Source organism: Bacillus rossius, chromosome 2, assembly GCF_032445375.1.
Source record: "Bacillus rossius redtenbacheri isolate Brsri chromosome 2, Brsri_v3, whole genome shotgun sequence".
NCBI lineage: Eukaryota > Metazoa > Arthropoda > Insecta > Phasmatodea > Bacillidae > Bacillus > Bacillus rossius.
Genome location: NC_086331.1, coordinates 3,368,702 through 3,393,634, shown reverse-complemented (window position 1 = coordinate 3,393,634; position 24,933 = coordinate 3,368,702). Strand labels below are relative to the sequence as shown.

The 24,933-nt window shown below is 38.7% G+C and overlaps 1 protein-coding gene across 16 annotated transcripts in view; it reads right to left on the bottom strand.

Moving 5' to 3' along the window:
- Positions 1-24,933, bottom strand: part of LOC134529035 (forkhead box protein P1-like) — a 565,106-nt gene that overhangs the window by 180,521 nt on the left and 359,652 nt on the right. For all 16 annotated transcript variants that reach the window (XM_063362713.1, XM_063362717.1, XM_063362720.1 and 13 more), the window contains exon 3: positions 5,099-5,218. In XM_063362713.1, coding sequence (XP_063218783.1) covers positions 5,099-5,218 — 120 coding nt within the window. The remainder of the gene's footprint in view (positions 1-5,098; positions 5,219-24,933) is intronic.

Sequence of the window (24,933 nt, the reverse complement as noted above, 5' to 3'; positions counted from 1 at the left end):
ATTATACTTAACATTTACCTGGGTTCTTACAGATAGTACATACACTTACCTGGGTTCTTAGATAGTACATACACTTACCTGGGTTCTTACAGATAGTACATGACATTTAACATATATTTGTTTACAAAATTTACTTCAATGCAAGAATTGTGCAACATTCGTAGAAAATTATTTACACCCTACAAAGGGTGTGAAGACGAGCCTTAATAGGGTGACCGTATAATGAATTGTATTGTTGGAAAGTGTGTAACCAATTTCAGTTTTCACGCCTTTAATGGAATCTTTGATCATTTGGAAAGTTTAAGAATGTTGTAGTGTTGAAATACACATTTTGGACATGTTAAAGGAAGTCGGATAATTTTTTACCAAACGGCATACGTCTTAAACGCCGTGTGTCGTTTCTTGAATGATATTTTCAATGAGGATACTGGTATGAATTGTTTTTTTTGACAATCGGCATTGCTTGTTTACATTAGATGTCATAGAGAAATCACAGCCACGGACAAAAAATACGAATGCACAAACACACACAGAACAAGCCAAAAATCAGCCGATGTCAAAAGTTAAATGCAAAGACGGCACAGAGAATTCCTTGGAGGAATAAGTCAGAAAAATATCGCATCACACACGAACATAGCGGGATGACGACGAAGAGACGTTTGCAGAAAGAACAGTACGTACAGAACAAAACAACTTGGACCACACAGCGACACAAGAGACGAACCCAATCATTATAATAAACAGATAATCTGGACACCACAATGAAAACACAGAAACGAACAGGCTGTTTACTGTTCTTGTTGCAAATGTCACGTCGAGATCTACCCAATGTGTTAATCTGTGCTGTGATATTTTTTTGACGTATTCCTTCCATGAAATTATCTGTGCCTTCTAAGCATTAACCTTTTGACATCGGCTGATATTGGCTCGCTCTCTGTGCATCTTCAGTGACGGTATGATAGAGAAGACATTGCGATATTCGGTCGGGCCATTTTGGACTGAATGGCTATGGTTCGTGCGCAAACAGTAGACACGCAACTGAAATAAACTTCACTAAGGGATTTCATTTTTGTAAATGGAACAGAAATACTCGTGTAAAATTACAGATATTTGTAAATTTGTACATTTACGTGAAATCAACTTTATCACTACAGAATAGTGTTCGTAGTAGTGCTGGGTTCGGATTCTTACCCTGGCAATTATGCTTAGTGTTGTCCCAATATCTCCAATAGTTAAAGTTATTAGTAAGCAGTTCCCTGAATAATTTTCCAGTATTAACCGCTCAAATTAAGAAGCATAAAAATTAAATAAAGTCCAATTTTTGAATAGTCCATTGTTTAAAAAAGTTATGCTTGAATTATTTGTCAATTTTCGTTAGAAATGCTCAGAAATGTTCTTGAAAACCGTATTTAATATATGCAATAATAACCATAGCCATGGGTTGTATCAAGTTACAATTTCTTTCTTGAGGTATTAAAAACGATTACTTGGCAACTGCTTTCCGAAGGAATCTTTTGAAAAAAAAGTACAGATAATTTATTTTTCTGTGTACATATCGCTAAACACAGACGATGCCACAGTGTTTAAAAACAGAGCTGGTCTCAAAATCTTTTCGTGAAAATTACACGGCTTTGCTGGTGACGTTTGGCCGAAAATGCAGAGGAGTTTGGAGTCCATCCTGAAGCCAGCTGGCGCAGTGGCAAGACACTGTGCTTGAATTACGCGTCACTTGGACTGGAAGTCTGCAGTCGGTATACTGATGGCTAGGGCCAGGCATTTTTCGCGAAAAGTTCTGAACACTTATTAGACTGCAACAAGGTATACCCGCACCTGTGGTTTCTTCCTTGTGATTGGCTGCCGTCTGCGAGAGAAGTCGTTGCCTTATTTGACCGAGCCACTCAGGACGCGTTTACTTCCGCGCTAAATCACTGTGATTGGTGTCGTTACAATCAATATGTATCTGGGAGAAACTCGCCCAATCATGAAACACAGGCGATGCTCTGGTGTTTTAACGCTCATCTAGTCTCGAAATCTTTTCGCGAAATCCGCATGCCCCTACTGATGGTTTTTCGACCACGGCCAGATCATACATCTCAGGTACATGTGCTGATGCGTGAGTTAGTCTGCAGCGCCCTCGCTGCTGATAATACTCAAGCCAAATATATTAAAAAAAAAAAAAAAACTCCACTCATGAGTAGGGGCATGTATCTGGTCGCTTATTAAACTGCCCGCACTAGCGATCGCTTCCTTGTGATTGGCAGCCGTCCGCAAGGCCTATAAGGACACGTTTTCTTCCGCACAGAATGGATGTGATTCGTGTAACCACAATACACATGCAACTAAAAAGAAAATTAAGGGTGTATGCCACGTTCCAGGTCATTGATTTGTATTTACTTAGAACACAGTTAAATCTGTAGACTTTTTGTTGAACTTAAATACCACAAAACGGGGGGGAAATGCTTTATACTTTTTGCGTGATTAGCTGCAAAAATTACATTTTTAACGTTAGTGTGATGTGTCTGTTAAAAGAATAAAACGCAATATATAAATCAATATCTCTATGTTTGAAGAGAATGCTACTAGCTACTCCATGATAAGATTTAAATTGCTTTCACAAAAAAAATATTTAATTTATCAAAATCCCTATAATTTGGTTAGCCAAAATTTAAAAAAAAATAGTGAACGAAACTAAAAACTGTTACGTAGTGGCCACAATCATTCTCTTCAAACATACAAAGTTTCAGTTATTTATTCCTTTTGATACTCCTAACAGGCATAGCACATAAAAGTTTATAGATGTAACTTTAGCAGCTAATGATACAAAAAGTATAATATATATTTCAATTTTTTAATAGTTCAGCTAATCACAAATAACAGAAATTCAACAAGGTTCAAAGTAAAAATAAAATAATGAACCGAAACTTGGACACACACAGTAAATGCTACAGTGTTTTTAATACACACTTAGTTTTGGATTATTTCCGCGCAAAATGCATTCCTCAGGCAATTGATAGTCCACCACTTTTGAACGTTCTCTGAATGATTCTTGCACCGGCGAAGATTGAATTTAATCATTATTGTGGTAATACGGCATTGCTATTTTGCACTGCACGCCATGGAGAAACAACCCCTCCCCCCCCCCCCCCAAAAAAAAAATACTGACAAAGAACGATGAATATACAAACACACAGAAAATAAGCTAAAATCAGTACGATCTAAAATTTTAAATGTATAAATAACACATAGAATTCCGTAGAAGAAATTATAACAACAACACAGCATAGACAAACACAGTAAGTTGACGACGAAAAGACTGTTGCAAACAAATCATTCATCGCAGACAAACAACAACCTTGGAAAACACCGCGACAGACTGAGGAAACTGACGGTGATATTAAACAGATAATACAGAAAACAAACCGACAGTATAGCGATGCTCATACATAATCAGTAGAGTCCCGGAAATTTCGCGGATTCCTCTGGCCTTTCCCATTGGTTGATTTCTTAGCGAGAACATTTTTATCCTTGTTATTTGGCACTACCTGATTCGCTTACTTCTCTCCTAGCTGGACATCGTTGGCTCACGGTCGTAGAGGGGCGTGTCCAGATAACTGCGGTCCAATCATGAACACAGTGCGGCAGTGTGGAGGTTTGCATTCTAGCTTGCGACTAAATGAATCCGCGAAATTTCCGTGGCTCTAATAATCAGCGATGGAATAAAATATGTATTCTGACAAAAAAAATGGTGACAGCACAGAAGAACACAGTAGGCCAACCAAGACAAAACAGTTTCGACGTTTCGGGAAAAGAGATCTATTCCCGTCATCAGGCACAGACAGTCCACCTCGTCTCGTTGTTGTCAGCCCGTTGTGTTCGACTGCGCTGTGATATCGTTTTACTTCCTCCCGCGGGATTATCTGTTTTGTATACCTATAATTTAACATTTGACGGAGGCAGATTTAGGTCTGTTTTTTTTGTTTGCTCATTAAACTTTCTTCGTCCTTTTTTTTTCTTCTTTTCTCTACGACATACAGATTGATCAGCAAACAATATTCTCTGCTGTGTAGGTACGACCCCGTTAGGGCAAGCAAAAGCCATAGGTAGGATCATGTATTTTTCGCGAAAAGACCAGCTTTGTGTTAAAACACTGTAGCATAGTCTGTGTTCCGTGACTGGTTTAGTTTATTTCCGTTGCATGTTTACTGTCGGCCCACAAATCACAGTCGTTCATTGCGGAAGCCAACACGTCCTGACTGGCCCGGCCAAACAGGGCGATGGCTTCTCTCGCAGACGGCAGCCAATCGCAAGGAAACAATCGCTAACTCGGACATAACGTTTTGCAGTCTAACGAGCGATCAGATTAATACGCGTAAAACAATTGGTTGTCTGTATATTCGGTTTACGGACGATAGTTTAACGTGACAACGTCATAAGAAAACATTGATGAAATGATTACATACTTTTATGAATAAAATTGAATCATTTTAATTTTAATAATAAAAGAATAAATACTTGAAATTATACTAGTAATCAGATTTTAAAAATGCAAGAATAATTAATATTTATTGCCGAAATTGTTGTTGTAATAAGCAATGAAAACCACATTAACTTTTCACTTCTCTTTATAAACAGTCGACGAAACAGTTCACGTGTAGATGACTTGCAATTAATTTTAAAAACTGGCGTTTAGCTATAAAGTTTAAATATAATTATGAACACGTTTTCATATAAATAAACTGTAATCAAATATCTATCATCAATTATATGTATCACGCCGACAGCGTAACGGAACAATGAGCGTAACGGGACACAGCGTAACGGAATAATGAGCGTAACGGAATAATGAGCTAAACGGGACAATGTGCGTAACGGGACACTTTTTCGTGCGTGCAGCCGGCGTTCATCGATTTATTAGACGTTGTGACGTCAAAAACACCTGCCCCTAGCCACAGGAAGAAGGATACGCCCGGAGGTGTTGGAGGAGGTTGTACAGAGAGAGTCTGGGGCAACCCGGAGGAACTCCGTCCTGAGTGTCCCAACCACTCGCGGAGGGCGCCGAGTGGCGTGCGAGGCATGCAGGGCGGGGAGGGAGAGTTACCGTCTCTTGGTCGTCGTAGTCGACGTTGCCGTTGGGGGTGGTGGCGGCGGAGGGTCGCTGCGAAGTCGACAGGTTGATGGCGCCGTCTCCGTCCGTTTCATGGTCCATTATGCCATCATCCTGGAACAAAACACGCACGTGCCACACTTCCGAAACACTTGCGATACAGCGTTGAACACACACGGGAAATCCTTGTTACTCTTCAAAACCACGACCGTGTGATTTGTTGGTGGCTACTGCCCCATCGTCCTGTCTGATCTGGTGGAACACTTATGGGTAGCGTAGAGACCTGCAAAATTCGCGGATTCATTCGGTGATAGGCTAGAATTCAAACACATATACCTCTTAGATAATTTTGCTATTGGCTTACTGTTCATCTGGACGAATCTCAACCAGTTATAAACGCTTAACCTAAGAAGGATCGAATCACAGACAAACCAGCTGAGACGACTTACAAGTCAGCAGCCAATGAACTTGCGTTATTTTCCCGAGTGTACAGGGGTATGTGCAGTCTATCCTGAAGGCCATCGAACCCGCGAATTTTGCAGGTCTCTATGGATAGGGAACTGGGAAAATTCGCGGGTTCAACGACCTTCAGGTCTAGATGAGCATTAACTTCACTGCGCTGGTTTGTGAGCTGTCCCAACTGGGTTGTCTGTGATTGGTCGAGAGTGTCTCTTGTCGATCCAGAGCTCGCCAGACAAACAGTGAACCAATATAACAAGTGGCTCAAAGGTGTGTGTATTTCAATTATAGTTTTTCCAAGAATTTTTTCCGGTCTCTACCAATGGATCACACGTTTTCATTTATTTATTTTTTGCTTATTGCAGTTCAGGGCAGATCGAATAACACGAGGGACGATGAAAAGTGCCGCGATTATTTCGTGGATTAACGAAGCATGAAAGTAGGCTTAAAGCACACATACCGCTGCTTCGTGTTTCTGATTGCACCACAGTGCTTCACACCTTGAGCCAGTTATAAGCAAGGAGAAGAAGTTGTTACTCAGACATGAGTAACCCGCAAGAAAAAAAGATGCGACCTTGTTATCGACCAATGAGAATTCTTTAAAGGCTTGACTATGCATAGGTAAGTTGAGTCCAGCCTGAAGTAAAATGAATACGCGAAATAATCACGGCACAATAAATTTTATAATTGCTTGTAGTCCAATATGTAAACAAAGCAGAACGTAAGTTTTCAGGTCCCAAATTTTTTTTTATTAAATCTTGAAACATACTTCGTCATACACCATGAATCTTTGTCAAATTACAGGTATATATTTGAGTGCAAATACGCAGAAAACATTTTCGGTAATGTAGGACAACCATTACTCATTTTTTTACATTCACATTAACATCTTGTGATTAAAATTAAATATTTCAGGGTAACTTAACTGTATTTGTTAAAATATTTGAAATACCAGTTGGTATTTACTAGTTTATAGTAAGATACTATCTTAAGCTCTATTGCGACAGTGAAATTATGCACAACCTTACAATACACACTTACAGGCAAACAAGCTCAATTTGACAGATTTTTTATAATTCATGTGAACTACGAAGTTTTGAAGTGTCGACTCAATGCTTACATACGGAAAAAAAATTGGTTGACCTTACTAATATATGTTTGGATACAGTTAGAAAATTTATAAATTACTGTATCAACCAGCTGATTTGTTTGAAATTAATAATTTTTGTTTGTCATTGATACTCTGCCAGAAATCCACGTTTTATTGCCGAACGTGAAATCACGTGTGACGTTTCAGCACTCAAAAACCCTCAAATAAAACATTATGAAATATGCGTATGTATTTAAGTTGGTATGAACAATAGAAACTATGTGTGACCAGATAGTTTACATTCTCTTTAAACCTTCAGTTAAAAAAAGCGCTGATTAATCCCAACATAGAAGCGAGTTGCTATTTAAAATAAAGCTGCGCTAACGAAATCACATAAAGTAACCTCGTTTATTCAAAACACAATAGACTTTCCCGAATTTTAAAACAATGAACCAGTTCACAAACATGATTTTTCAGACGAAAGTGTGTCACTGTATTTGAGGTGGGGATATTCCAACATGATATAATAACAAAATACTCCGAATTCTTTTTGTACTGGGCAAACCTTGAACAAATGTATGTACGTCTGTGGTGCTTTCTCATAATTTCTTCTCATTTTAAATAATATTCTCTGGAATAGTCTTTGCACAACGTAACCTTCCAAAGTTCAAAATGGATTAAAATACAAATTTAACAAAGTAAAATTTATTTCGAACATTACATTTATAGAGAAGGAATTAAATGTTGATATTCTTCAGGTATTTGATCTTGTAAATATTGTGGTCCGTTATACTTTGGCACTGTATTAAAAATACATGCTTAATTTTTTATAATTTATCGAATTTCTCTACCTTATTGGCAAGAACGAAGTTTAACGCTATAGAAAGTGTAAGTTATAAAAGTTTTAAAATGTCACATAAAACATGTAGGGAATTAATATCACACGGACAAATCTGAAGCCATTAACAAATTTTGAATTTTTATGTGCTTGGCAGTGAAAGATTTACTTGGTTCTAAAAATTACAATTATTTAATTTCAGTGGCCGTTTTAGAGATTTATCATTAATCACCTTCAAAGTTAACCACCAAAAATAGTTCACTTAAATGCATTATTATAATGAGTGGTTAGATAACAGTGCCACTCTTCTCTAAGACTAACCAGGTTCGGTTAGCAGCGGAACGATCCTGCGTGATTCGTGGCGAGACTTTGCCACGCACCGACATGTTTGATGTTTTCTTGCGGTATTCCTGTTTCCCCCAATGACCTATGCCCAGACGAGAAACAAAACTCCTAATCATGCTATGGTTTCATTTAAGAAAAAAAACATGTGGAACTACTAATGAAAACTACACAATGTTGAGTGACGGGGATGTCGAAACAGATAGCGCCTGTGGAATGCTTCGTGTAGGCAGTCCGCCTGCAGGCGTGTACTGATGTGTTGCCGCGCGTTTAGGCGGCAAAGAGCGGTGCGCGGCAGAACAGTAATACTCTCTTCTTCCAATACACGATTTCTGCCATCAACACTTTCCTTGTTTTTTCATGCTCTGTTGCCAGATAAACGGCTTAGAGCATACAAGCTTTAGATACAACAGTGTAATGAATATTTTTTAAAAGTGTAAGTACATGAATCATTACATTTTGTAAAGTAAAATTTGGATGGGAATGTTTACGAACACTTTTATTCTTGTGTTTAATCAAGAACATGATGTGATAATATCAACTTTTTTATTAATAAGGAAATGTAGTTGCAAAATGCCATCTTGGTTTTTAATTATTTTCTTACCAAATTTTATATTATAAAAATTAACAAATTTGGCTTCTTTGAGAATAGCACATACATTTATGTAATGTCTTGTTATTAATAGTGACAGTCTGCTGTAAAATAATAATTGTTGTTCAGCGATGAATTATTTTTTCTGTCAGAATGACTATAACTGTAACAATACTGTCAATAAACACCATTTCATGGTTTTAGAAACACCAACAAAAAGTAACGTTCTAAAATTATCAAACCTCAATATAACCAAGGATAGCAAACAAAATAAGAATGTTAAACAGCCCGGCGGTATAATCTGGAAATAGGCCGGCATTATCTGTGTACGGCAATATAAGCGTGGGCAGGCCATAGCAGATATGTTTCAATGTTTTCATTTCTTATAAATAATTGATGCATCAGTGTTGCAGTATTGAGAATTTTATTTATTGAAAAAATTTATGTTTTAACCCGCAATAGCAGTGCACTAGTCACCAATCCGTTGTGTCAGGGTAGACCGTAAACTGGTTTATATGTAAACATGAGAAGTAAATTATTTCGTTTATTATTAAGTCACCTGGAAAATTACTCATGGCTAAAGAATTTGTGCTTTAAAATAAGGGCTATCCAGTAGTGTATTAAAGTTCTGAAGGCGTGTGTCACAGATATAAAATAAATAAACGCAGTGATTTCGGTGTTTCTAACATGATTGGTTTGCTTTAAATTATTGAGTACCATATTTTGTTTGATATTTTAAAACAAATAAATCCTTGAAGCTAAACATTTAAATCATCAGCACAAATAGTTAAGAAACGTTATCTGAATATGACCAAGAATCTTTGTCAATGAGATAGAAAAAAAATTGCGTAAAATTAGTCGTACGTTACCGAAAATTTCTTTGTAGTGCCTAGCTTGGGTCCGAACGGCCTTTAGAGGTTTATTATTTTAGATGTGTAAACATCTTAGCTTTCGGTATACGAAATTTGGTAGGCGTATTTTCGAGAATGGAACGGAAGTCAATTGGAACGGAAATGTGTAACCAAAGTGCTGCCATCTGTGGAAGTCTCAGAAATATCGAACAGACCCGCGTGATTCTTCCGTTTATATTAACTTTCGCGAACATCGGGCGATGTACTAGGCGTGCTCTCGTGCCAAACTAAACGTTGTAACAGTGCAACTATCTTTAATACTTCATGTTATAATTTATAGTCATTTAAAGAAATAATGTCAACTTAAAAAAATATATGCATTACAAGTTTGACAATCGTTGGTTAACACTGAAATGTAGAGACAGCGCAGCGTTTGTCATAAATGTAGAGACATCAGACATTATTGGCATAAATATATTCTACACCATGTTGAATATAAGAATTTCGTGATTAAATTTATACTGTTAAATCTTCAAGCGAATAACAGAACGTAACATTGAAAGTTAAAAAAAAATTAAAACAATCATACTCTGTCAAAGCACAGCTGTCTTATTCAAAACAAATCGTTACACTAAACATGTATACATAATTTATCTTACTCATGTTAGAATGAATTAGCAAATAATTGTTCGGCAGGGTTCCCACGATTGTTTTCTTCCTGGTGCACCCTGCTTGTTCATCGTGCAGAGTGACACATGCAGCTAGCAGGTCCAGACCACTCGCGAGCGACGCTTGCTCTCGAAAAGGAAGGGGTGGGAGGAGGGGATGCGAACAGGCGGAGAGAGGGGGAAGTTTCCTTCCCCAGGTCTTTTCTTTTTTTTTTTTAATTCGTGCAAGTGGCGAGCCTCGCGGCGAAAGTCGACGACTGGCCGGCGCATTGTCCGGCGTCGAGCGTGGGGGGAATGTCTTCGGCGCCGGTCACAAATCAAGCCATCGGCGCGGAGGGATACCGCGGAGGGGACGACGGCTTCCTTGTCGGGGAGAAGGCGTGCGGTCATTTGTCCCGGTCAGCAGCGGCGGGAGAGGTCGCCGGAGGAATAAAAGCGGGATAATAGAGGAGGGCTTTATCTGGGCGGGAGGGCTGCGGTAGTGGGGCGGCGGAGGGGGGGGGGGACCAGGCCAAGACGGACGTACGACACCAGGCTCCCTCGCACGTTAATCCATTCCCGAAACTGCCTAGCAGGCAGGCCATTCCGCCGCCGGTTCCCCTCGCCCCCTCGCTTCTTGTCGTGTCACCTAACGCCCGCGAAAATCGAATGCGGCTACTACCACCTCCCCCCCCCCCCCCAAACATCCCTCTCGGAGATACCCGTCGGACGTCCGCGATCTAATGGAAGGAGCGATAATCCCCGCTGTCCGACGGCCGAGGGTTGGAAAACCGCCGCGTCGGCTTGGGACGGCGGTTCTTTCTCTTCTCGGGCTCCCAGCTGACGACACTTCCCCCACTCCCGCCGGCTGTCGCGACGCGTGTACACACACAGATGTGTGGTGTTATCGTCGTTATTGTGTTCCGGTGCCAAGCGACATGTTGTTCCATGCAGGCGAATTCAGATCACGTTGGTATTCACATGAGTGACGGGTGAAGGCTTCAACGGGCCGCGTAGCAAGCTAATTTGCGAAAGTTCCGCATTGCCACTGTAAATCAGTTGGGTAATAGGCACAAGGCCGAAAGTCATATGACCAAAATTTCGGCCTAGTGCTTTTCGGTCTAGTGCATTTCGGCCTAGTGCCTCTCGGTCTAGTGACTTTCGGCCTATTGCCTTTCGATCTAGTGCCTTTCGGCCTAGTGCCTTTCAGCCTAGTGATTTTCGGTCTAGTGCATTTCGGCCTAGTGCCTTTCGGCCTAGTGATTTTCGGCCTAGTGCCTTTCGGTCTAGTGAATTTCGGCCTAGTGCCTTTCAGCCTAGTGCCTTTCGGTCTAATGCATTTCGGCCTAGTGCCTTTCGGCCTAGTGCTTTTCGGTCTAGTGCATTTTGGCCTAGTGTATTTCGGCCTAGTGCCTTTCAGCCTAGTGATTTTCGGCCTAGTGCCTTTCGGTCTAGTGCATTTCGGCCTAGTGCCTTGCGGCCTAGTGCCTTTCGGCCTAGTGCCTTTCAGTATAGTGATTTTTGGCCTACAGCTGCGTTTCCAATCAGTTTAGACAGCAGTCTAAGCGGTTTAACGGTGAAATCACATTAAATTTAAGCATTTCCTTGTTTATAGTGTACTGAGTTGAAGATACGACATGGCGAGCTCTTTCACTTCGGTTGAGTAGAGAGCGGGGTGTGATGTCATGTGCTGACACCAGACGCCGATTGGTTGCGTTTGACTTGGAGCAAGAAAACTCCCTGACTTCAGCGGGTGTATTGATCTAGAGTGAAGAGTGTCGATAGGCAGACGAGTAGATGGGTTGTACAGAAGCAGGCTGACGAACTATACCTACGGGGACACCACTTCAGTCATCCACCGACTGATTCGGGATGCTATTGTTTTTACTGCAGAGAGAATTGCCACCCGAACGAGACTATATCGGCTGTGGCATCGTAAGTATACAAGCCTGATATTATTACAATGACGCGTAGCGATATTTTTCCTTTAATATTTAGTGATGGTGAGAACCCGCGAATTAACTCGCTGCTGGCCTTGCGAAATTTCACATTGAAAACAAACGACATTTAGATACATTATGTCTCCCCCCCCCCCCCCCCAGAATAAAATAAAAGTTTGCATCTAGTGTTGTATGAAATAATTTTTTTCCAGGAGCTAGACTTCAATACATATTTATTTAAATCACAAAAATATTGGTTGTCTGTAAAGTAGGTAGTTTAACAAGACAACGTCATAAAAAAACTTTGATGAAATGATTGCATACTTTTATGAATAAAATTTAATCATTTTTATTGAATTATCACTATTTTGTATGGATACAAAGGAGTGAAATGAAATCTACAATTTAATTGATAAATTTACTTTTATTTGCACTCTTTAATTCAAATATGTTTATTACTTTAACGAACATATTATTTTAATTATAACTTTTATACATGTTTGCTATTTAACTTATTCCAATCTGTTTTATTCTGTTAAGGATAGGACTATGGTAGGCAAAGTAGGAAATGAATGGGAGTGTTTCAAGTTTAATGTGCCTCGAAAAAGTGGAAGAGAGATAGATGCGGCGCAAGCGTGCAATGAGCGTAACGGTACAATGTGCCTAACGGGACAATGAGTCATCCTTTTTCGTGCGTACAGCCGGCGTTCATCGATATATTAGACGTTGTCACGTCAAAATTGATTTTTTTAAGATTAAAAAAACACAGTGTAAGGAAAATAAAGCAATAATTCTGAAATATGAAACCATACAAACACTATTTATTAATTTTCAATGAAAATGCCTTGTCGAAACTTTACCGTCAAAGATCTATTTGCAAAGTTATCCGTCAGAGCGCAAGGCCTGCTCTCGCAACCCACAAAGGCGAAGACACTCTTAATGAAAGCATACATTTTGACTGTGTGTTCATCCGTGCCGATAAAAGGTCACGATAAACTGCCGCTAAACTTACAAGTTTCTTGCCGCTTAAGCCTGCACGTAACTTTGTTGCGATGCATTTTCAGTTCAGGGATCAATAATACCCTTTAAATGCCATCTGGTTTAGTCCACACACAGTGATACGATAAATCATCTTAAATAGAACCTGAAACGGTAGATTTATTTTGCATGAATTTAGCAATTTAGGAAAAATTTTCTCAAAATAGTCTTTAAAACATTTTTCCTCCAGAATGATAGATAACTTGACAATAAAGTTAGAGATGTTTAAAGTAAATTAAATGTAATGAATTTTATTTAAATACGTAAGTAAGATTTAAAAAAAATTATAACAAGTTAAAAGATTGATTAAAGAAAAACCGCGCGCTAATTTTTATACACCAGTAATTTTTTAGCTATTGATTGCAAGGACATAGTCATCACCAGCTTATAATTACTTAAGAATAGCTCAATTGGTAGCCACCGAATATGAATATTAGAGAGTTGCACTGTCTTTAAGCACGTATTATGTCATAATTATAAACAGTCATAATGTAATGATTTATCTTTCACTACTGATCATTTTAATTTAAGAATTTCCGGTAATAAAAATTTTTTAAGGGCCCTCAGATAGCCTTAAAATGCGTTTCCAAACATTGTATTTTTTTAAAACAGTTTCACGAGAAGGCCCTTGTGTGTACTCCCCCTACCACCCAGAAAATGGCCTATCCAAAATATATTTTTAAAGACCTATTCGTCCAAAGCAATTTTTTTAAATTCTTGCAGCATCCCTGATTTATGGTGTAAATCATCCAAAACATTTCATCGTTTGTGTTGGTAATGAATGAAAGGAAATAATATATATTAAGAGGTCTTTTATTTGGCATTTTTGGGGCCACGGCCCTACCGGATTAGCGTCTTTTACGGATTATCGAACGTCAGTATAGTTTTACGCGAATATCTAGAGTGATTGTGGTAATGTAACCCGATAAAAAACAGGGAACACTGTATACTGAAATGAACACTGACAGCAACACAGGCTCTGAGCTAACTATTGACACCAGAGGCGCGGTAATGTGACATGTGACCTACCAGCCAACACCAACAGCCTGAATACTCTCTGGAATATATGAACACGTGCGGCTCGACTGGTGCCGGATTACAGAAAGTGCCGAACAAACAATGCAGTCCTAAAAACCTTTTCTGTAATTTTTTCTGAAATTTTTTTTAAAAAGAAACTACTTTTTTTTTGTATTTGAGTACAAATTGAATTAAACATATATGATTTTTATGTTGTAAGAGATTTTAATTTTTTTTTAACGATCCTCATGATCCTGAGCACACATTAATTTGTGCGTGAAAAAAGTCACAGTGGGCTTTTACTTGCAAAAAGAGATATTTGCAGAAGTGAGATTATCTAACAAATTGAGTTTTCTGGCAAGCCTGAATTTTGGGAACACATGGAAAAATATTTTGTGAAATAACATTTTTAATTACGTTTGAACTTTTGCGATAGGAATGCAAACATAAGTGATTAAATCATTAATTAATCACTTTTCTTGCATGTCACCTGGTCTCACCACAATTTCTGTGAAAATAATTTCACACTTCTATTCACGTGGCAATAAAAATGAGATTTACTCCAGTATGATCCTAAAAGATTTTAAAGAAAACGATGTTAAACGTTATCCTTTAGTCTAAAAGTATCATTTTAGTACGAAAATAGTTTAGTTTGTGCACACGTGAATATTTTTATGTAAGCCTTGACATTGTAGAAAGTTTACTTACACGATTTTTCTTGGTAAACATAGGAACGTAGTGTATAAAAATTTTTGCTTTAAATCATCTGTAAAAGAAAACTGATTAAACAAATTTAAGGTTTTCTAATGATTGTTAGATTTTATTTTATTTTATGAATCTTGACACATAAGGTTTTTTGCAAACCGGCCACGGGCATTAAGAAGCAATCTCTTTACCAAATGTCCGCTATATCGCTTTTAAAAGAGCGGTCTTCTTTAATAGTTTTTTTTTTGCGGATGGTTTCAATTGGTTTCGAGACTTATATTCACTTGAAGATATTAACTACAAAAAATCTTTGAAAACGTTTTTTTTTAATTATCTAGTAATACGTTGATAAAAAACGTTTTTTTAAATATGAAATGAATTTCTTAAACATGTATCTTGAATCAAAAAAATAAAATAATACAGGTTTATCACTTGAACCGCGCAATGTTAACTGGTGACACATATTTCATTGATCTAAGATTTTTTTTTTAAATTGTTATTTGGATTAGTTCTACCAATTCATGTTTACAGAAAAAATTTAATGCAGTTACAAATCAGCATGACTTAGCATAAATTAAATACATTTTAAATATTAATAATGATAGTAGCCTTTTAATCTTATTTCAAAAATGTTGCAAATGAATTTTAATAACTTAAAGCCTGTAATGTTTTGACTAGAATATACATTTTAAATTTTTAAAAAGGAAGTGCCGTAATGCAAGTTTAAAAATGTTGAATGATGATTTGAATACATTTTTCTCCGTGAAGCGATGTCATGTCATGTCATGTCATGTTACAAAACATGTCTTTCTCTAATTGTGTTTTTTATATGTTTGCTTAGTACTAAGATAGGACGCACGCATACTTCAGGTCGTGTTGTTGATCAAGCTTCCGAAGCAGAAAATTCAAACAGTATTGTGTTCGGCGGCAAGACAAAACACGACAGAGAAGCTCTGTCAGGCTCCAAGGTCACGCGACGACAAGAAAAACTCTTACTGCGCTTCAGCTAGCAATGCTGAGTAATTTTCAGCGGAAATAGAAACGTTAACGCGCGCGTCTAGAATGTCGCGTGCGCAGGAAATGTGTGTTCACGTGGCGAGGCGGCAAACAACTTTGTTTGTGTTCCCTAGCGCCCGCCGTCGTTTCAGAACTTCTAACTTCTGAACAGGCGGCTATTTCTGACGTCCGACGCAGCTTGCAGAGTCTACGATGTTAAGTTAAACGCGGTAGATTGTTTGAATTAAAATAAAGAGTTAACATTTTAAGGACTTCAAAATAAATGAAAAAAACAAACATAATATTACAATCATAGAAACATTTTTTTTTAATACAGCATAGCAGTATGAATTTTAAAAATTTCCAACGTGTCAAATAAATAAATAAAAGTGATTTCGTGAACTACTGTGATACCAACAAAAGTTATTTACAAAAGAGTCTACTCAAAAGTAGCTAAACTGCCCTGAATTGTCCCACATAGAAATAATGGCACGAATAAGAAATTACTCAGAATGTTTAGTAATGTTTTGCAACACCGTGTTAACGTAAATGCTTTAAATTGAATAGGTCTTTACATTTAAAAGGTTTGAATATCTAGACGCTAAAATATCTTCTGTATAACATTTTTTTTACAATTTTTGACACATTTTGAAGGACGATCTGCATTTCAAGTTAAATCAATAGATTTTTAATTCTCCATTAGATTTTTGAAAATACACGCTGCTATGTTTGTAGACTTTCAAGACGATATGTTGGTAACTAGTTCACATTTAATTTTTTGCAAAATTACAAGAATGAAAGGCACTGTGTGGTGGTGTATTGTTTTTGAACTGTTTTGACTTGTGTTTGCCTCAACCACGAAACCGAAGCTATAGTTAGTTCAGGGTCAACTGAGTGCTTTCGTTGTTTTCCCATTGTTTACTTCCACCTTGTCCCCTTGTACCACACACATCAGCACCACAGCACCACAGCACCACAACACACTATGTCAAGTCTGGCCACTTGCTGTTGCGTTTGTCATGTTAAACTGCAGTTTATAAAGGTTCTCGTTCTATGAAATTTAATACAAGGCACCGGCTAAAATATCGCCATTTTTTTAGAGGTCGTTGCAATTAATTAACAGCGCAGAACACTGCTCAAATTGTAGAGTTGAGAGGTGGCATTTTTGCATGTAAATAATTCAAATATCCTTTAACTGTTTACTTATTTCTTACATATTAAACCGTAAAATTTCCAATTTAACGATCTTTGAACTTAAAAACGAAAACTACTAAATGGGTCGCAAAACAGAGACCTTAAGATAAAGTTACAGTACTTGGTGACGACTTTGAATGTTTTTCAAATAATTTCGTTTTATTTCATTTATAGTATAGTATAATTTTACTTAGCCTATTAATGCCAATTTTAAAAATAAATATTGGAATGAATTGAATAGTGAAATTAGCCCTGAAATTGGTGTTTGCCTTATGCATACAACGAGACATCAAAATTAAGCTCACACCAAAGTAACACAAAGAAGTAAAATCAGATAGAATAAATATTTCCGTGAAGTTACTCTCATAAAAAAACAAAACAGAATCTCATTTTCTAATTAAATTCTCAGAAATTTGTTGATACCAAAAACCAATTTTAAAAAAATTAAAGGGAGTTGAGAATTATAGTTTCAGGCTATACTCGACAACAGTATACACACTTGGACCACTATAGCATGCTTAGGCATATCGTCCAGACACCAAGGTTAGAGATTTCCCAACATTAATGCTGGGTTGCCCATCATTACTTCTTTTCCTGTTCAATATTGTTTAATATTCACCCAGGGCATTTGAGCAAGAATCGCCAAGTCTACCTTGCGTATTGTAAAATTTTTATTTGTACATTTAACTGAAATAAACATGTAAAATTACATATATTTGTAAACTTACACATTTACACGAAAGCGACTGTATTGCCACAAAAAAAAAATTGTTCGCGCTAATACTGGGTTCGGGCATTTATGCTATGTGTTGTCCCGGCACCTACATTATGTTAAAGTTATTTTTCAACCATTCCCTGAATAATGTGCTTGTTTGAAACATAAAAAAAAAATTAAAATCATGCGTGACAAGAAACATTCAGTATTGATTCCAAAAACGTATTTCATGTATGCTAAAATAAACATGTGTGTTTTATAAATTTTCGATAATTAGGGGCATGCATATTTCGCGAAAAGACTCTGAGACTAGCTGAAAGCCAAAACAATGTAGCACCGTCTGTGTTCCGTGATTGGGTGAGTTTCTCTCAGGTACTACATGTCGATTGTAACAACGCCCAATCACAGTGATTCAGTGCTGAATCGAACGCGTCCTGAGTGGCTCGGTGAAACAAGGCGACGACTTCTCTCGCAGACGGCCGCAAATCACGAGGAAGAAACCTGTGTGCTGGTACGCCTTGTTGCAGTCTAGCAGACGTTCAGGTTTTTTTTTTTTTCGCGAAAAATGCCTGCCCCTACGCGATAATTTTTCTTGTGGCGTTGCAAACTATGTGTTTCCAAAGGGATCTTTTGTGGGAGCAGAAGAAATGAATGTTTCCCGCGTGCAGACCAGGCTCTGCGGAGAGCCGCCGGACTGAGTGTCCGCCGCGAGTGAGGCGCGCACAATGAGGCCTCGCCGTGGAACCGCGCGTCTGCGGGCGGGAAGTATCGACAGGCGGCGGCTCAATTTATCACCGCAGCCTTCCGCGGCCGAGTGCTGAAAAATGAACCGTCATCCGCTAATAAGAGAGCCTCCGACGTCCCAGCCTCGCACGAGAAGGACTCACGTACGACGGGTTCGTCTGCTTGTCGCTGTTGCCCACATTATCTGTTTGGTATCATCGTCGGGTTCGTCTACTTGTCGCTGTTTTCCACATTATCTGATTGGTATCATCGTCGGGTTGGTCTGCTGGTGGCTGTGTTGCCCAAGGCCGGTTTTCGTTTTTATTCGCCGTTATTGTTGCAACTGACTCATCGCCGTCAGCCCACTGTGTTCACGTATTCTGTGACATTTTATTTTCAGACTAATTCCTTCCACAAAATTCTCTGTGCAGTCCACCTTTTGATATCGGCAAATCATGACTTATTTTCACCTTGTAAGTGATTATACGTCCTTGTTTATTTATTATCTAAGATACAGTGTAACCCGCAATGGCGTACATAAAAAACTTTTTCAAAACGATCTTTATCATTGGAAGAATCATTTAAAGAACGTACCTACGTTTATTTTCACTCCAGACTAGACTCAATTCACTCATACCTAATCAATACTTTCCAGAGTGCTCACTGGTTCGTAACGAGGACAAATCCTTTGGCGGGTTACATTTGAATGGGTAAACACAGTTTACAACAGGCTCTGGGTCGTCAAGGGCGTGTCAAGAGTACAATGGGCCAATCAGCAACGCGAAGCAGATGTAACTGTTCTTTAAGTCTACCCTCTAACCAATCCGGAAAATAATAGAAGCTCTACGATTAACTATGCTCTTCGGTCCATTTCAGAGTCAGAGAACTGCACCGAGAAAAATTGCCTGTTCAGTGCAAACAAACAAAAAAAACATTGATTTGATGAGGTCTGTGGTGAAGTAAATAAATCCCAGGTAAAAACAAAAACATCAATTGTCTAGCAAATTAATGCGTTACATAATTCATGTTAAAATCATAGCAAAAAAAAAAATATTCTCCACTACTAAAAATTTGTTTACATTACTACAATCCGTATATTTATTTCGCCAAGTGCTCAGCAACACATTGTTGAGACAAACAAACGTTTGAACCGGCGTGAGACGCACATGAATGGTTGAACACTTGGGTGTCGCGGATGGTGAAGTTTGACCAACCTCTACGCGAGTGTACACTCTCGCAGACCAGAGTAAGTGCACACTGCACTTGCGACGACGACCCCGTCCCGACCGATTGAACGTCTTCCTTTTCAAGTCCGTGGAGAACAGTTGCAAGGTTGCTTTCCTGATAGCTCAGCACTGGTGCTTGTTCATTACTGGCTGAGGGTCGTGATAGACGCGTCAATACAAATGTGGTCTACCTACCTAATGACTGCAACATTACTGGTCATCGATGGTGTCATGTACGGATGGGCTTCTTTTGTCGATCAGAATCATCAACGAATGTGGACAGTTTTTTATTTCTCAAGCCTCTCAAGCAGTTAAATTTATCTGTGATGAACCTCTCTCCACACTTAGACTATCAATTTCTGGCAGAAACCCTGCTGATCAACAATGTCGCAGTGGTTTTTGCAGGGGGTACTCATACTCGACAAGAGGTTTCAAGGAAAACCTTGTCCCAATAAACTCGATAGTAAACCACAATTTCGCGGACTTGCGAAGTCTCTCAGCAGACCCATGGCCACAAGATCAAGTCGCTACGCCTGCCGAGACGTGACGAAATCATGCGCAGTGAGGAAAACGAAAACCAAGCAAACCCTGAGAGAAAAAAATTGTTTTGTCGAACAAATACAAATCCATTAACGAAGCACGTGATTGAAGAGCTAATGGACATTTTTTTTTCTTTCCTCGGAGCTACCACGGAGCGTGTCGGAATGTCACTTGCCACAATGATGATTTGAAGAAAAAAAGTGGCAATGTAATTGGTCTTGCGCAGCTCCTAGAGCACCAATCACAGGGCTTGGGGAACTGCGGCGACACTTACTGCTTGTGGCTGTGTTTGCCTGATGCTGGACAGAGCGTGGTCGGGTGTGCGCCTCGGGGCGACTATTGTTCCGCTGTGGACTCCAGCTTTGAGCCAACTGTCGTCGTGCTGAGTCCTTCTGACACACGCTATTGGTGTTATGTGAACACATGCAGAACACTGCATTTCTTAGCCAAGCGTGTTCCTGCTTCGGTGGGCATGCGCATGTCGCAAAGAAGCCAATTGGATCAGAGCCCTATAAAGTCCTGGGTGTTACCTGGCCTTAACCATTCAATTCCTACATAACCATTTGTTCAAGTACCCCAACTTCGTTTACTAAATTGAGAATTTATAAATTCTGACGTATTGCAACAACTTACTGAACAGTTTTATCCAATATTTATTTTCAGAACTAAGGATTTTTTTTCTTTTTAGGCATGTTCATCGTGCAAAGGGTTCGTTGCCCGAAAGGGAATTCCACCCCAACATATTACACCCATATCTTAATTTATTTATACGAAAATCCATACCTGACTCAGTAATGTTGTCATTAATCGACAGAGGGCAGCAGCATCTTACGAGAGTTGCTAACACGTTATCAAGAAGTTTACTCCAGATTTCAGACTGTCACAACTTATAAATTTGCATCCGAATTATTTAACGGAAGAAAACGTTCCAATTGTCAAAGTGAGACAAATATTATATGAATAGAAAAATGCATTAAAACAATACTGATTTCAAAGAGCATATTAAAAGTGTTTTTTTATTTCCGTCTAACTGTTTATGCAAGCGTAATGGTTATCTCAACAAAATCTCTCTTTTTATCTAACTTAATTCCATTGACTTCTTATGTAAAACTAAGCAGGACGCCTCAAGACACTTGAAGAAAAATGGAAAGTGCCTTTTATTTACGAAGCGCGGGAAATTTCTTATAAATTAAAGCATGTAAAACAAGAGAAAAACAAGTAATGCTGATTTATTTGTCATGAAGCCTCATTATATAATCAGGATGCAAGATATTCGGAACTACTGTTGAACATAAGGATACATTTTGTGCTTGTGATGAAACACCCCAATCTTTTGTTTTTTCTTCTCCTAAACATTTAGGTGTTTATTCATACATAATATGATGCTAAATATATCTCAATGCAGCAAAATACCTTTTAGTTGTATGGCCCTTCTAGCTTTCATACTGTATACGAGTTTCCTCGGAGTACTCCTCTTGCCCGTGTGAAGACATTCTGCCACTGCTTCATCCCCAGGACTCATCACTCGAATCGAGTTTTATGACAGCGATGCTGTCAACATGTTAACCTCAATTCGTTTTTGTAATCATTTCTTTATGTTTGAACTGTGTGTACACACATCTGTAATAAAATATCCTTACATTTCCATAACCAAAATTACAAATTTTGAATTTTTTTTTAATTATTTACTTTCATTGCAATTTTATGAAAAGAACGAAAATCTACCTTCCACCATCCCCATACCTGGCAAATCAAATAAAAAATTTACATATACCATTTTATAGTTTTTATGAATGTGCAAAAATAACCATCTGAAATGATTTGCTTTCCTTGTCTGAGTGATAACGCAGACTTAAATCACTCAAACGACTGAAATTATCATCATCGGGGAATTTCCACAACTTTTCCATAATCTAAATTACAACTAACCAATTACAACTTCCTAAAATTTTCCCTGATTTTTCTTGACTTTCAACAATGCCGACGCCTATTTAAGTATAGTGTGTGCCGTTATCGTTAATATGTTCCTGGAAGCTGTGACCAGCAAATGAACAAGAAGGACGAGCTCTGTGGACTCGAATACCAGGCGTTCTAGTTCCAAGGACTCTAGGACCCAAGTCGTCTGCACGTGTGAACAGCCGAGGAGACTATCTGGCGCGGATGTCTACGACCAGCGGATAAGCCCTCCGCTCGATAGGCAAACCCGCAGCCATTACGCGGTGTGACTCTTTCCGACACCCTCCCAGCGCGGCCAGACCCAATAACACCCTCCGCAGAATGTCGTGTCTCAGGGTCGTTTGGAAAACGCAACGCCATCTCGCTCAGGGGATTATGGGCGGCGGTTGAATGGGGGGAAATCAAGCTCATTTCAATCTAATTATGGGCGACGCTTGGCGTCTCTCCGCGGGCAATCAGGAGGGGCCTAATCCCGGGAGCGTCGACTGACAGATACCAGCACCCGGGGAGCCTCCAGACCTGCTTCGGCGGTCGTCAGCCAGGCAGCGCTACGCGCCTGCTTTCTTTTGTAGAATAATTGCCTCTTTCTCTCGCGGCGAGGGAGGCGCACGGGAGCAAGCCGCTTTCCCTTCAATCAAGTCGAAGGCGCGGCTATGAATTTAACAACAGTTAGCATTCGGCAGGTTGTGACAAGTGGGCAGATACGGCGGCGCGCCCCTCAATTATCACGAGTCGCCAAACAGCGGAACTGCCGTCGATGCGATGGCTTCTACCCCCTCCCACCCCGCTATGCATCACGGGAGCAAAGAGGAGGGACGACGGAGCGAAGACGGAGGGAGATGGAAGAACGAAGCGCCACGGAGGAAATGTAAATTTTCGGTGATGCGGAGAAAAAAGCAGAGGCCTTACTCAAGTGTATTGGCTGGCGCGTAAGGAGGGAGGGGGGGGGGGGCGGTGGGGTTTGACTAAAGAAAATGGGAGTAGGTTCTTAGGTTCACAGCGAGAATAAAAAGGAAATTATTTCCTCGTTTCTCTTTCTGTTTTCGGAGTGAAGGATAAGGAAGTTTGGCCAGGACTCTCGCGCGGGGAGGGGGTGCTGGCAGTTGAATGGTCGGTATTCTTGGCACCGCCGCCGGCTGGGTGGGGGGGGGGGGGGAGGCGCTTCCTTAGGCGGGAGATTGCCACGTCGTCTTAGTCATTTGTTGGCGCGCGACTAATCACCAGCGCGGACCAGCCCCGACTGTCAATGCCCGCCTTGCCGACGTCCAATCAGAGTCCTGCACCGCCATGCCAGCGCGAGCACCTGGCAACAGTGTGTCCATGCGAACACGAGCGCTCCGACAGTAATTGAGAACTGGGACGAGACTTCGTACTGAATGCCACATGAGAACCAACGTGATATTAACTAAAAACGTTTGTCATGCATCAACTCTTCTGAACACTATACACTGTTACACATTTTTGTACTTTCTACAAGGAAAATCCTTGGAAACCCTTTTGCCAACGACATCACTTGTAAAGTTGCAAGGCAAGGTTTTTTACTAAACGCAATTTTACAAACCTCTGCCTTGTAGTCTTACAAGTGATATCCTTGTCATAGTACAAAAACAATTTAGAGTGATATGTTTGAGAAAGTTACTGATGAAAATAATGGGAATTTCACGTAGAATATTATATTTTATTGCTTCAATACAAATCTCTTTAAAGTAAATCGTACTTACCTAAAACTGTAGCAAGATACGCATTTTACTTTCATAACTTATTGTTTTGTTGTAATTACTAAGTACATCTTTACGTGACAGGGCCAGTTGAATATTTTTATATTTACATTTTGTATTTTATAGGAAATTTAGTTTTTTTTTTCCATATAAATAATAACTGAACATATGTTGGTTTTGATGTTATTGTAAAAATTACATAGTTTTTTGTTTTCTTCACCACAAAATTTGTCCGTGCTAAAAGCATAACTAAATTTAACTCCGACCAAAAACAATATGAAAAAGAAAAATTATATACCGGGACTTTTATTTTGTATTGTCTTTTCCGTATTAAAATACCTAATTACTAAACATTTTTAATCATAAAGCATTGAGGTAGGTAAGTAAATAGTTCTCAGCGTATCTGATATCAACCTGGAGATTGGCGCTTGGAAATTATTTTACGGACATTATTTTATCGGTTACATCTGTGAGTGCATATCGTTAATATTTTATAAAAAACTAACCGCAACTTTTCTCTCTTCTAACACATTAACGCTCTCTGACACTCTGCGTGATCAGAAAGTTTTTGATGTGCAGAACAAAGTTTAAAATTTAGTTAAAGTATGTTGCAATCAACTCTCGCTATAGAACACATTCAGAATTTTTTTAATTGGTCATATGTAAAAGTTACGTTATCAAATGATATGTCTTCATATCAAGTACTTTAAAAGGTTTCTCGTAGAAATCTTAACCATAAGGTTGTTACGCTGTAATGCTTTTATTTACTATTTTATTGAATTATTTAATGTGACGAAATTAAAGCATGCCGCCTTATCTAACACTTAACCACATAAATATTTACAAAATAGAAACATGCAAGATAATATCAATAAAAACTATAGCCATGATAAACGAAAAGTACTCACAAGTACATTAAAATACAAACTAACTTAAATCACAAACAAATATAAAAATAAACATAATAAGCACACAAGATAAACATTTTTTTGCCTAACGTAGTATTAGATATAAAAAAATTGAGTTGAAAAAGGTTGTTTGAAAATCTATCTTATAGTGTAATTTTAACGGCATTAAAATATTTTGAAACAGAAAATTAAAAAAAAAACTACGACATAAATATATCCAAATATACCAATAAAATTTCTTAAATAATTCATACACGTTAACACATTCACTTTATAAAACTTTATAACAATTGCGCGTAAGTTAATGTAATCTTGCAAGTTAAATGATGTCTTA